Here is a 15,835-nt window from a genome sequence, read left to right on the forward strand (position 1 = left end):
CTGAGCCACCGAGGACACAGATGAATAGTGTGACTGCAGGGACTTATTCCTTGCATGCTTCCCGTGAGACTCACATTCGCAACTGTCCACAATTCTACATATGTAATGTACCTTATAGACATTTGCCCATTCACTCATTACTCACGCACGCTTTGGCGATTCCCGTAAGAGTTTGGGCAACCTGTGCACATTTGCACAGACGAAGGTCAATGACTGGGTAGCCTTTAACTATATATATGAAGACAGTAACTGTTCTTGAAAGAACAGATTACTGTTGATGACCGTGCAGCTTTTCCCTGGAATAAATGATGACTGACTGAAACCTTCAGCTGCCAACAGGTGTTGTTGATATACCTCGATGTGCACAGCTGAAAATATGTGCCCCGACCAGGAATTGAACCCGGGATCTCCTCCTTACATGGCAGACACTCTATCCAGCTGAGCCACCAAGAACACAGATGAATAGCGCGACTGCAGGGACTTATCCCTTGCATGCTTCCCATGAGACTCACATTCCCAACTGTCCACAATTCTACACATGTAATGTACCTTATAGGCATTTGCCCATTCGCTCATTACTCGCGCACGCTTTGGCGATTCCCGTAAGAGTTTGGGCAGCCTGTGCGCATTCGCACAGACGAAGGTCAATGGCTGGGTAGCCTTTAACTATATATATATGAAGACAGTAACTGTTCTCGAAAGAACAGATTACTGTTGATGACCGTGCAGCATTTCCCTGGAATAAATGATGACTAACTGAAACCCTCAGCTGCCGACAGTTGTTGTTGATAAACCTCGATGTGGACAGCCCCGGTCGGGGCACACATTTTCAGCTGTCCACGTCGAGGTATAGCAACAACACCTGTCGGCAGCTGAGGGTTTCAGTTAGTCATCATTTATTCCAGGGAAAAGCTGCACGGTCATCAACAGTAATCTGTTCTTTCGAGAACAGTTACTGTCTTCATATATACAGTTAAAGGTTACCCAGCCATTGACCTTCGTCTGTGCAAATGTGCACAGGTTGCCTAAACTCTTACGGGAATCGCCAAAGCGTGCGGGAGTAATGAGTGAATGGGCAAATGTCTATAAGGTACATTACATATGTAGAATTGTGGACAGTTGCGAATGTGAGTCTCACGGGAAGCGTGCAAGGGATAAGTCCCTGCAGTCGCGCTATTCATCTGTGTTCTCGGTGGCTCAGATGGATGGAGCGTCTGTCATGTAAGCAGGAGATCCCGGGTTCGATTCCTGGTTGGGGCACATATTTTCAGCTGTCCACATTGAGGTATATCAACAACACCTGTTGGCAGCTGAGGGTTTCAGTTAGTCATCATTTATTCCAGGGAAAAGCTGCACGGTCATCAACAGTAATCTGTTCTTTTGAAAACAGTTACTGTCTTCATATACTATCAACTAGTTCAAATGGCTCCAAGCACTATGGTACTTAACATGTGAGGTCATCAGTCCCCTAGACTTAGAACTATATAAACCTAACTAACCTATGGACATCACACACATCCATGCCCAAGGTAGGATTCGAATCTGCAACTGTAGCGGCAGCACTGTTCCGGACTGAAGCACCTAGAACCGATCAGCCACAGTGGCTGGCACCATTATTGTCATCAGACAATACACGTAACCGACACAAGTCCTGCATAAACACAGCTATGGAAGCTGTACTAGCAATCTTCTTTATTGGTAACAATAATGGGTACGTTTTTAATCATCCTCACTTTTCAGAATAACAATTTGCGACTGATAACATATGTCCATCAGAACTGTGAAGCCGTAAGATTTTGTATCAGTGATCTTTGCTAGTTGGTCTTCACATGTTTTATTTCATTTTTGATGACATTGTGTTATCTCTATTGAGTATGCTGGATTGACTTTTCATAACACTTGGGGATGAACTGTTTAATCAAAATAAAATAACTATTTAGTTAGCAGCTTGCATTTGATGAAAATGGCTGTCATTAACTATAATTTGTCTTTATCTTGTTCAATGTTTTAAGCAAACATCTTGCTGTTTTATTCGGTAATTATAATAACCACATTTACACTGAAGTGCCAAAGAAACTGGTATAGGCACGTGTATACAAATACAGGCAGAATATGGTGCTGCAGTTGGCAATGCTTGTCTAAAACAACAAGTGTCTGGTGGAGTTGTTATATTGGTTTCTGTTGCTACAGTGGCAGGGTATCAAGATTTAACTGAGTTTGAACAAGGTGTTAAAGTCGGTGCATGAGCAATGGGACACAGCATCTCTCAGGTAGTGATGAAGTGCAGATTTCTCCATATGATCATTTCACAAGTGTACCGTGAATATCAGAAACCCAGTAAAACATCAAATCTCTGAAGCTGTGGCCAGAAAAAGATCCTGCAAGAATGGGGCCAATGACTACTTAAGAGAATCATTCAACATGTCAGAAGAACAACCCTTCTGCAAATTGCTGAAGATTTCAATGCTGGACCATTAACAAGTGTCAGCATGTTAACCATTTAACGAAACATCATCGATGTGGACTTTTGGAACTGAGGGCCCACTGATGTACCCTTGATGACTGCATGATACAAAGCTTTGCTCCTTGCCTTAGCCCATCATTACTGACATTGGACTGTTGGTGACTGGAAACATGTTGCTGGTCAAATGAGTCTCATTTCAAATTGCATCAAGGAGATGGATGTGTATGGGTAAGGAGACAACCTCACAAATCCATGTACCCTGCATGTCAGCAGGGGACTGTTCAAGCTGGTGGAGGCTCCGTAATGGTTTGGAACATGTGCAGTCAGAGTGATACGGGACCTCTGATACATCCAGATATGATTCTGACAAGCGACTTGTACATAAGCATCCCGTCTGATCACGTGCATCCAGTCATCTGCATTGTGCATTCCAACAGACTTGGGCAATTCCAGCAAGACAATGTGACACCCCACACATCCAGAATTGCTACAGAGCGCCTCCAGGAATACACTTCTGAGTTTAAACACTTCCCCTGGCCACCAAACTCCACAACATAAACATTATTGAGTATACCTAGGATGCCATGCAATGTGCTGTTCAGAAGAGGACTCCTCCCCCTTGTACTCTTACGGATTCATGGTGACAGTTCCTTCCAGCACTACTTCAGACCTTATCGAGTCCATGTCGCGTCATGTTGCAGCACTTCTACGTGCTCGTGGGAGATTTACATGATATTGGGCAGGAGTACCAGTTTCTTTGTCTCTTCACTGTACATGTCTCAAGTTGGTAGACAAATTATTGAATTCAATTATTAGTTATTATTACTGTAAATTTGTTTCTTCTTGTGTACAAATATGAATACAATAACCATTAGTAATACAGAGATACTGGTTTGTTGAGTTGTATTTTACTCTCATTATACTGAAATTATGGCTCTAAAATGGAAAAAAAATATAGCAGAAAGTGTCTCTAAACATTTTTGTTTACTGTCCTGTTTGGAAAAAAGCATTAAGAGGAAATATATGTAACCAAAAGTACGAATCGCAGAAGGTTGCAATAATTGTCAGCATTCTGTACATCCAGAATATCATGTCCTTTCAAATTCTACTGTGAGTAACTGTGCCTTTTGTTTTTTTAAATGTATTTTTAGAACTTAAGAAACAAGGTAATATCTGTAATTTCATGTAGTTTACACAAACATGTTACAGGTCAGGACTACGAAATCTGTCCATATGCAACATTCAGTTTACCAAGTGGGCCTAACAATACACAGACAATGGACTATTCAATGCAGTTCCAGACATTCAGCCAACAAGAATGTTATTCTGGGCAGCCTCGACCAAGTACGTCAGGATATGGAAGCAAGTCAACGAAAGAGTATTACTCACGTGTAAGAGCCAAGTCAGCAGCATCACGTAATTCTGGTGAAATCAAGTTACCAAGATCTTCCAAAAGCCCACCAGATGGCCTTAGCTTAGGTAATGAATCAGATAACATGAAATGTGTAATATATTTATACAATTATAATTTGAGACTCATTCGCTGTATGTCTTAATACATGCAGTATAGAACTATATGCTACAACAAATACCCCACATGAGGCAGGACAAGTTAATCCAAAGAGCAGGTTTATTTACAAGCAAAAATCAAGTGTTTTCAAAGTCATACTACACTACATTCTGCACTTACATTACATGAGATGTTTTGCAGTATATACTACAGGCTTCCTAGGGTTGGAGTTAATAGATAAAGTTTTGATATGTACAATGCTTTCAGATTCAAGGTCCACAAACCCTAGGATACACTGAATGATTTCTCCTGCTCCCAAGATCTGTGCAATATCTTCTTTGACCATATGGGAGTCTTATACACAAAGCTCTTCATACGATCCCACAAGAAAAAGTTGAGGGGAGTTAAATTTGGTAACTGTGGTGGTCAAGGAGTTGGTCCACCTTGACCTATTCACCTTACATCACATGTTTGTTTGGGACATTCACAGATGCAACAAGTAAAAAGCATGGTGCACCGTGATGCTTAAATCCAATTTGCTGACCGAGTGACAGTACCTCTTGCAGGAATGCCAAGTATCTGGGAACTGTTAGGTGGTATGGAAGAATGTGTGGCCCAGTAAGATAACCATAAATGATACCAGCACACACACAGATACCGAACCACTGCAAATTACAAATAAATGAGTGTATTGAGGAATTTTGTCATCCCAAGTCTGGTTGTTTTAATAGTTCAAAACAGCCTCCCTGTTGAAGTGAGCTTCATCCATTAAAAAAGTGTGGTGTGAAAATTTAGGCATGTTAACACAATGATGTAGATACCACATGCAAAAATTGATATTTAGTGCAAAATTTGCTGGAGACAATGCCTGCACCTTCTGTCAGTAGTAAAGATGGAGCTGGTGATCATGCATAACACACCAGACACTAATAAGGGGCCTGGGCAATGTTTCAAGTACACGTCTTTGGGTTTCCTTATACGTCTCGAAGGAAGTACTTTTCCTGAAACTTCACCCCTACCTTAAGTTTCACTTTTGCAAATGCAGGAATAATTTGAGAATATACAAACTTTATTAAAAAAACATCTAGCTTGAACACGTTTAGCTGATTTAAGTCTATTCCACTGATAAGTCAAAACCACCTTTCTTACTTTGCCTCACATAATCCACATTATTTATTTAAGTGAAATGGGCTTAGGCTCAAAATCACTACTGGGCAGCCACAGACTGTGGTCATGTGTATGTGAGTTGCGTTTGTGTATGATTTTGTGTGTGTGTGTGTGTGTGTGTGTGTGTGTGTGTGTGTGTGTGTGTGTGTGTGTGTCCTTACTTATCTGACAATCTTTTTGTTGCACTTATCTGCAACTCAGCACCTCCGCTATTGGTGAGTAGCAACCATCCTTTTCATAATATTGTCATTACTCCAACCTGGATTTTCCATTTTTGTTCATTACAGTACTGTAGTCAAAACAAAAGGAACAGCTACAATCTAAAAACTAAAATAATCGTTGTCCATATCAAATGAAACAGCAGAAGTAGAATTTTAAACATTAAAAATCATCATTGTTCATTTGATAGAACTTGTTTATGTTGTAACATGGGTTCTCTGCCAGCCTTTTGTATAGTTTTTTCTCAAATAGTGCAGAGGAAATTCATAAAAATTTTTTGAAGGCATTCATTTTGTGGAAGTTTCCTCTTACTTGTAGCCCGTGCCTTTGGATGTCACTATTTGCCTAATTTCTGGTATGGTGTTTACGAACAGCTTCCCTGGAATCATATTATTTAATGTTGTTCCTAACAAAGAGTGCACAAACATACGTATGCAGACCCACAGTGGCTACTATTAAACTCCATAAGACTAGTCTTACTTATCACATGGAAAAAATTTTATTTGTATTTTTAAAATGTTACTGGAAAACAAAGAGGGTCAGCCCTGGAAAGAGGATTGGGGAAAAACAGCTAGACCATGTAGCAGTCCATGACAAGAATCACAGAGAGATTATGAACATGAAAGTGAGGAAAACTAGCAGGATGTAATCAGATCACTACCTTGTCAAAATAAAAATGCATATGGATACCCAACAGATCAAGGAAACATAGGACCATAAACACTCACAGAAGTGACCTAGATCTTCTGAAAAAATACAGAATAGAGCATTCAAAGAGAATGGTAGTTCAGAGTGATTGGAAGAGAGTGAGAGATATGATGGAAGAAGAGGCAGTGCGATTGGCTGCTAACAACAAGAAAAGGAAGCATGAGTGGTGGACAGATGAATGTGAGAATGCAGTCGAGACCAGGAGGAAAGCATGGATGAAATGGCAATCCTGTAAAAAGCAAGAAGACTGGTTAAACTTCCAGAGCGCGAGAAAAATTGCTAGCAAAACGATCAGAAATGCCAAGAGAAATGATAAACTTAAAGAAGCAAATCATGAGTCTTTTTCAGGGAAATGAAGAGCAGAACCAAAGGTTTTGAGGCCAAAGAATTCTTCATAATAGGAAAGATGACACAATAAAAACTGGTGAGAAAGAGATGTGTGAGGAAATGGCTAGGTATGTGGACACACTTATGCTCTAGGGATGAAAGTCAGGATAGTCTAGACAATGCACCCACCAAGGCAGAAGTAGCAGAGGCAGTTAAAAATCTCAAAAACAACAGGGCATCATGCAATAATGGTATCTGTGCTGAAGAGATCAAGTGGGGTGGGCCTGAAATAGAAAGAAGTATGTACAATATAATAATGGATATCTGGAAAAATAAGAAAATACCCATAGACTGGAAACAAGCCATTACAATACCACTACACAAGAAATGGGACAAGGAAGTACTGGATTACTACAGGGGCATCTCTCTCTTAAACATAGGGTACAAGGTTTTGTCGAGAATCTAGCTGAACAGAGTTGAAGAACAACGGGGGCTGACAATAGGAGAGTACCAGTGTAGCTTTAGTAAAGAGAGTAACTGTACAGAACAGATATTTGGAATCAAAAGGATAACAGAACACAGACACAGGAAAGGAAAAAAAGACAATAGCGACATTTGTGGGCTTCCAAAAGGCCTACAATTCAGTTGGCAGAAGTACTCTGCTTGAGGTATTAGAAGATAGAGGGCTGGGTGCTACAACACATGTAATAATAAAGGAAATGTTACTCTACTGCCAGGATCAGGCATCGCAGTACACTGTCAGACAGCTTTGAAATAAAAACAGGAGTCTGGCAAAGGGATGGACTGTCACCAATCAGGCATCGCAGTACACTGTCAGACAGCTTTGAAATAAAAACAGGAGTCTGGCAAAGGGATGGACTGTCACCAATCAGGCATCGCAGTACACTGTCAGACAGCTTTGAAATAAAAACAGGAGTCTGGCAAGGGGATGGACTGTCACCAATTTTATTTAACCCGGTTTTGCACAAAGCAGTAAAACAGTGGAGACAACTAAATAGCAACATGAAGATCAAAGGTGTGCAAATAGGATACAAGGTAAAATGTAATGCAACAGTGGACAGCCTGGCATTCACAGATGACATAGCACTCTTAAATGAGACAGAAGAAGAGGCAAATACAGCACTAAAAAATCTAACCAAAACAGCAGAAAAGGTCAGATTGAAGACCAAGACATTCAACACTGAGTCTGACTGAAAGATAGATGGCCAAGTGGTTGAGAAAATCAACAGTTTTGTTTATTTGGGGGAGAAGATAACTGGTGGCATACAGAACTACAGTAGCATAGTAGACAGGGCACTGCTTTTGCAAAAGCTTCAGTATGCGGTGAAAATGACATATGGCAAGAAAAATCTGTCATGGAATGCCAAATTGTGAGATTACATAGCAACTGTAAGAAATGCTGCTCTGTGTGCATCAGAAATGATCACACTCAGCAAAAGAGAGAGAGGAGTGGAAACTTTTGAGAGACATATGGGGCACCAAAACACATGGGGATATCTAGATACACAGAACATGACAGGAACTGTATGAAAATATTGAACCCATATCAAGTGAGGTACAGAAGAAGAGGTTACGATTTCTTGGGCACATCATGAGGATGGATGAGTACAGGTTGACTAAGAAGATATGAAATGCAACATGTCATTTATTTATTTATTTATTTATTTACATTTCTTTGTGTGGAGCCATCATAATGATGGCTTTTGCAAAGGTCAGACTTAATACTATGGTTATATTTATACTTATAAAATACACTATATTCTGTAGCTGTTGCTTCTTATGTCTATTTTTTACATTTATCACATTACAACTGACATGCTAATGCCTCATGTTACAATCACGATCTTAAAATTAATTGAAAGAATATAAACATTTTTCTATTAGAAAAGATTTTAATTTTGTTTTAAAAACATTTCCCATGTACGTTCTTGGAGAGTTTGGTAGCTTGTTATACCAAATCAAACCACTGATATATGGACTTCTATCAGCCATTTTTAACATTGTTCTGTTACAGAAATAGTTACACTTTGTTCTAGTGTTGTGATCCTGTACATCACTGCCCTTGATAGCTTCTGTTGGTTGACTTATAAAAAATACAACTATTTTGAAGATGTACAGAGAATATATTGTCAGATATTCGTGCTGCACAAACACTTCACGACATGAATCTCTATGTCCCATCCCCCGTATAAGTCTTATTGCTCTGTTCTGTAGTAGTAGTATTCTTTTTAAATGTACATCAGCTGCACAGCCCCATAGTTCAATTCTGTAATTGAGAAAGGGGTAAAATGTTCCATAATATACTCATTTCAGTGCTTGGCTAGGAACTATCTTTGCGAGCTGGCTGAGGAGATATATGGCACTACTGACTTTTCCGCATACGAAATTAATGGGGCATGTCCACCGCAAATTTTCATCAACATATACACCCAGGAATTTACAGTTACCATTTTCTGTTGCAGAGATATTACACACACTATTCATATTGTTGTGATGAGAACTGCCCATTTTAAATGTCAGTATTTGAGATTTGGTGACATTCACCTTGAGTCCCTGATCATTGAAGTATTTTGTTACTTCTGTTACACCACTAGTAGCAATAGATTCTAGCTGGGTGAAGGAGGTCAGAGATGACTGGAAGGCTGTAGGAATAAAAGAAAAGAATGTGCAGGCAGTAGTACAGGACAGGGAGAAGTAAAAAGTGTTGGTGGATGGTGACAGGTGGCTGGTCACCAAAATCAAAGTTGTCTTAACAGAAGAAGTGAGAGAATGAAGAGGTATGGGGAAGAAAGAAGATGTGCAAAACAAGCCACACATGATCCTGAAGGGTCCTAACAAAATCAGAATAAGAAGAAGAAAATTTTACTGGTATGGTGACAATGTCTCCACATAAGTAAGCTATATGAGACATATGACTGAAAGACCCAAAAATTCATCATACAAAGATAATTACTAATAACCACATCTCTTAGTTTTCAGTTTCCGTATGAGGTGGGATATTCACGAGGCGTTTTTGTAGACTTGGTTGTTCTCAGTTCATTTTGGTGGCAATATGAATTCCTAAGAGTTTGAATTTTTTTCACTACATTCATAGACAAACCTACCAGAAGCCATTGAGCTTTTTCCCGGATTTCAAACAAGTTTATTGGCTGGAAACCGATTTAAAACTGTTATACACTACTGGCCATTAAAATTGCTACACCAAGAAGAAATGCAGATGATAAACGGGTATTCATTGGACAAATATATTGTTCTAGAACTGACATGTGATTACATTTTCATGCAATTTGGGTGCATAGATCCTGAGAAATCAGTACCCAGAACAACCACCTCTGGCCGTAATAATGGGGCATTGAGTCAAACAGAGCTTGGATGGTGTATACAGGTACAGCTGCCCATGCAGCTTCAACACGATACCATAGATCACCATGAGTAGTGACTGGCATATTGTGACGAGCCAGTTGCTTGGCCACCATTGACCAGACATTTTCAGTTGCTGAGAGATCTGGGGAATGTGCTGGCCAGGGCAGCAATCAAACATTTTCTGTATCCAGAAAGGCCCGTACAGGACCTGCAGCATGCTGTCATGCATTATCCTGCTGAAATGTAGGATTTCGCAGGGATCGAATGAAGGGTAGAGCCATGGGTCGTAACACATCTGAAATGTAACGTCCACTGTTCAAAGTGCCGTCAATGCGAACAAGAGGTGACTGAGACGTGTAACCAATGGCACCCCATACCATCACGCCGGGTGATACGCCAGTATGGCAATGATGAATACACGTTTCCAACGTGCATTCACCGCAATTTCGCCAAACACGGATGCGACCATCATGATGCTGTAAACAGAACCTGGATTCATCTGAAAAAATGACGTTTTGCCATTTATGCACCCAGGTTCCAGGTTCGTCATTGAGTACACCATCGCAGGCACTCCTGTCTGTGATATAGTGTCAAGGGTAACCGCAGCCATGGTCTCCGAGCTGATAGTCCATGCTGCTGCAAACTTCGTCAAACTGTTCATGCAGATGGCTGTTGTCTTGCAAACATCCCCATCTGTTGACTCAGGCATTGACATGTGGCTGCACAATCCATTACAGCCATGCGGATAAAATGCCTGTCATCTCGTCTGCTAGTGATACAAGGCCATTGGGATCCAGCACGGTGTTCCGTATTACCCTCCTGAAGCCACCGATTCCATATTCTGCTAACAGTCATTGGATCTCGACCAACGCGAGCAGCAATGTCGCAATACAATAAACCGCAATTGCAATAGGCTACAATCTGACCTTTATCAAAGTCGGAAACGTGATGGTATGCATTTCTCCTCCTTACACGAGGCATCACAACAACGTTTCACCAGGCAACGCTGGTCAACTGCTGTTTGTGTACGAGAAATCGGTTGGAAACTTTCCTCATGTCAGCACGTTGTAGGTGTCGCCACTGGTGCCAACCTTGTGTGAATGCTCTGAAAAGCTAATCATTTGCATATCGCAGCATCCTCTTCCAGTCGGTTAAATTTTGCATCTGTAGCATGTCGTTTTCATGGTGTAGCAATTTTAATGGCCAGTAGTGTACAATGACACCTAAAATCCGTCAGAATCACAGAATAAGACCCATTGCACTATTTCAAAAAAGGTTGTATAAAGAGAAGGAAGATTTAACCAGAAAGAAAATTTTTACCTGTTTGTTAAATCACTCCTAAGTTTGACCTGTACTTTTAGTGTTTCATTTTTAAAAAATGCACTCCTGCTGAGATTTTTTAGTTATGTTCATAAATCAAGTTTAATTCTTTTATTGTGATTATGGTTTGTTTACGAAATTGTGTGACTCTTGCCAATAAAGCAAGGAAGTGTGATCCTTGCCAACAAACCAAGAAGGTGATAAGTGTCATCAGTAGTTTGAGCCAATTCCTGGAAGAGCATCTAGCATGCTCATTAATCAAAATTCCAATGACTCTATCATGTTAAATTTTTGCTTGCGATTTCTTTTCTCAAAAATGTAATACCATATGCCATATGCAAATGGAAATAGTCAAAAGTATGCAACTTAACATTATATACATGTCACAAATGTATGCACTAGCTTAAATATCAAATCCTTCTGAACTCATTCCTTTAGATGAAGCAAGAATTTAACCAACAAGTTCTGGTTGAACCAACAAGTTCTGGTTGTTTTTTCATATGTAGACACAAGAATTTGACAGACTTGACTTTCAATATTTCTTTTTCATTGAACTTTATATGCATAGCTTTCTGTTTTAATTGTGTCGTATGAAACAGAAAAAGCTATTTCCTTATGCATCAAGTGGGATTCCATTTGATGTGAAGCAGCTACTACCTCTCTGAAGAAAGGGTCTTTATACTAGTGAACTGTAGTTCACCAATCATAATGACTGTGCTATGTGATGATAAAAGTGCAGTACCATGAAAAGTCATCTACAAAGCCAAAGAACAGTAAAGAACTAAGCTTGGAACCATGTGGTACTCCGCAAATCTAGCACATCAATCTGAGGTGACCAAATCGGAAATTTTCACTACTGTCTTCTGTTTTCCATGTGTGGGACATGATTTGAGCCAGATTCCTGTTTTCCCATGTAAGCCACAATGCTTTACATCCCTTAATAAAATATTACAGTTCATACAGTTGAGAACTTTGAATGTACCATAAAATATTCCAACTAATAATAGTCTATTGTTTATGGATTCTAGGATTCGTTTAACGCAAGAACATGCTTATTTCTTGCTTAGTTGACATCTTCTCTAAGATAGGAAATTCCTTTTATTAAGAATATGGCAATTATTAAGATCCACAGTCCCATGTACAATGTTGCTACCACCCATATACAACATCTTTTCAGAAATGACGATTGGTATGTGAAACACATAAATGGGCAAACTGGGATGTACTAGGAAGGTTTTCAGAAGAAACATCCATGTATTAAACATATTCTGAGTCTTATGTTAAAAATTCCTAAAGAACAGAAGGTTTAATGTTATAGGTAACCTAGGTTGTGAATTCCAAAATTTTATTAACTGAACACCCTTTTTTAATATCAGCACTTTTTTGTCCACGTAACATAACAATTCAAGCTAACTGTTTTCTTAGAAAATAAATTCAGAAGAGGAGGGGAAATGGTGTACATGAGCTGTGAATACTGGGCTTTAAACAAAATAACTTGGAATTAACTGTTTGATTTTTGTTGTTGTTCAAACCATTTGTACAGAAACACAAAATAAGAAAAGAGATCAGTAATAAATAATTACACATTTAATAAATCTCACAGCAAGGCATCATTTTATAATTCACACTACTAGATGTGGTGAAGAATTGAAGCTGCATTGCAACAAATGAAATTGCAAAGTCCTCCACTGTATCATTAAAAAAACGCAACTATGTACACAAATACTAAACTCACATAATTACACAAACACAAACTAGTAAATTATTAAAAAGTACCATACTTTATTAGTGACAGATTTTATTCCCTAACAATGAAAGAAGTTATAACAGAATGAAATCTTTAGCAATTAAATTCACTATATTATTCCTAATGATGCCAGACAGCATTGAAATATCAGGGATACTACATTTTCCCAGACACATGTTGATAGAATGACAGGTTCAAGGAAACTACCAAAAATGTGATTGCAAATGTCAGTGCATCACTGAATAATCACGTAACAACAAAAACAATCAGTTATTGACAAAAGAATTTAATTGGATATATAAAAAATCTACTCAGCAAGTGGCAGCAGAACACACACATAAAAGACAGTTTTAATTGGCAAGCTTTTGGAACTAGTGCCTCCTTCTTCAGGCAGAAGAGTTTATGGGAAAGGTATAGGGGTGAAGGAAAAGGACTGAAGAGGTCTAGAAAAATGGGTAGATTTCAGGAAAGTCACCCAGAGCTTCTCATCCTGTGTGGTAAGTCTCCCCTGACCCATGATCACGGTTTAGCATGGAGTATGAGGTGAATCTCGTGCTTGGCCATAGAAATCAGACACCAGTATATGTCATCTGCTTTGATGCCTTCTTTGTTACACAGAGTACAGCACAGTATATTGGAAAGTAACCTGGTAGGTGCATTCCGAGGACATAATAAGGGAAGCTGAAATTACTGCTTTGCTCACAGTTATTAATGAAGATAAATAAACATTCACAGTATTCATTGAAATATATTAAAGCTAGTTTGAAAATGCTTGGTGGATTATTTACATTGCTATAGTCTCCAACCGAGTCTGAACTGAGCCTTGCCTTGACAAGTATTCAAGTGGGATATTTGTTCTGTTCCAAGTTAGGAAAAAAACATTTCTTCTAAACTAGATCTTCTATATCAGGGCCTTAAACTGTATGATATAAGATGTTAATCACAAAATCGAAATAAATCTTCCTACACATATTCAGAAAAATTTAGTTTTGTAGTGGAAAGCTATTATGATAACCCTTCTGGAACAAATAAAGGAGCCCATTATCTCTAGGTAGTCATATAATGTTGTTCTCAGTAGCTGCAGAGGGAAGACTTGAAAAAGTAATCAAGCATTACCAAACATGTAAACCATAAACAAAGGGCTTATTAACAAATATCAGTCTGGTTGTAGAAAATAACATTCCATCCTTTCTTCAAAGCACGGGAGCCACCAAGCCAAACATTTTCAAGTTTTATGAAGCAACTGAAAATAGTTCAAATTTTCTTATGTCAAAGCTGGAGTTAATCATATCACAATATCTTGACTCCATCCATGTTACCAAATTTCTCATTTTAAGCTGTGGATTTTTTTCTTCATGAGCATATACCTTTGTTTCAAAGTGCTATGAACCCAATCAAAGCACACACACACACACACACACACACAAGGTTACTGCACCAAACAAGGCCCATTGAAGAAAATACATTGTTTCCCAGCTCAGGATATGTTGTTTCCCAACTACAGCCCCTGGAAACACTGTTTGAACACCCCAGAGAGATGATGTGAGAGGCCAACAGACAGGAATATTATGAATAGTTTTTAAATCTCATGGAGGATTTCAGCATACACAGTTATGGTTGATCAACTGTGTGGTAAAATTTTACACTACCCTGCTGACTGAAGACCAATGGCAAGCTAAAGTACTGGAATGTAACCTAACATTGGACTATGTGTCACAAAAAGTGACAACTTAGCCACAGAGATGAGTCCTTCAAGCTTAAGAAATAATACAATGTTTTGTTTATTGGTATTGTTCCTAATTATAGCCTATGATTTACACAAATGTTTCAATTTTATGCCTCTTAAAGTAAATGATAGATGTGCAGACCCAATTTTTTTACTTCTATGTTTAGATCAAGTATCAAACTATGGAAAATCCAAGATGGAATGTAACAATATCATGAAAAAGATAGTTGCTACACAGTGTATATCAGAAATGCTGAGTCACAGATAGGCACAACAAAAAGACTGTTGGGAAGTGAGCTTTCGGCCAACAAGGCCTTCCTCGAAACTAGACAACATACACACACATACTCATACTCATGCAAACACAACTCGCACACATGACCACAGTCTCTGGCAGCTGAAGCCAGAGTGTGAGCAGTAATGCACGATAGGACAGGCAACAGGGTGGTGGGGGTAAGGAGGAGGTTGGGCCGAGGTGAGGGATGGGGAGGGATAGCAGGGTAGGGGCAGGTGATGGAAAATGCTGCTTGTGGGAGCATACAGGGACAAGGCGTAGAGGGGCTAGGGCACCTGGGTGCAGCTGGGAGATTAGATGGAGGAAGGGAGGCTTGCAGAAAAGAAGTCAAAAGACAGAGATCCATTGGTGGAATAGAGAGCTATGTAGTGGTGGAATTGGAACAGGGAAGGGGCTAGGTGGGTAAGAACAATGACTAATGAAGTTTTAAGGCAGGAGGGTTACAGTAATGTAGGATATAATGCATGGAGAGTTCCCACCTGCACAATTCAGGTTGGGAAGGTACCAGATGGCACAGGTTGTGAAGTAGTCATTGATATGAACAATGTCGTGTTGGGTGGTGTGCTCAGCACTGGAATGGTCAAGCTGTTTAATGGCCACAGTTTGTCGATGGCCATACATGTGGACAGACAGCTTGTTGGTTATCATGCCCACATAGAATACAGCACAGTGGTTGCAGTTTAGCTTGTACATCACATGAATGGTTTCACAGGTAGGTGATGTTTGTGGCTGGACTTGAGTGGTAGGAGGTTATATGGGGCAGGTCTTTCATCTAGTTCTACTACAGGGATATGAGCCATGAGGCAAAGGGTTGGGAGCAAAGGCTATGTAGGAACGGATGAGGATATCATGTACGTTCAGTGAGCGGTGGTAAACCATTGTGGGCAAGGTGTGGAAAGGGTAGTGGGTAGGACATTTCTTATTTCAGGGCACAATGAGAGGTAGTCAAATCCCTGGTGGAGAATGTA

At 39.6% G+C, this 15,835-nt stretch overlaps 1 protein-coding gene across 1 annotated transcript in view; it reads left to right on the forward strand.

The window, feature by feature from the left end:
* The window catches only part of LOC124616368 (Down syndrome cell adhesion molecule-like protein Dscam2), a 445,499-nt gene that overhangs the window by 357,589 nt on the left and 72,075 nt on the right, over positions 1-15,835 (forward strand). Inside the window, exon 28 of the mRNA XM_047144679.1 lies at positions 3,674-3,943. Within this exon, the coding sequence (XP_047000635.1) occupies positions 3,674-3,943 (270 nt within the window). The remainder of the gene's footprint in view (positions 1-3,673; positions 3,944-15,835) is intronic.

The sequence above is a fragment of the Schistocerca americana genome, chromosome 5 (assembly GCF_021461395.2).
Source record: "Schistocerca americana isolate TAMUIC-IGC-003095 chromosome 5, iqSchAmer2.1, whole genome shotgun sequence".
Classification (NCBI taxonomy): domain Eukaryota; kingdom Metazoa; phylum Arthropoda; class Insecta; order Orthoptera; family Acrididae; genus Schistocerca; species Schistocerca americana.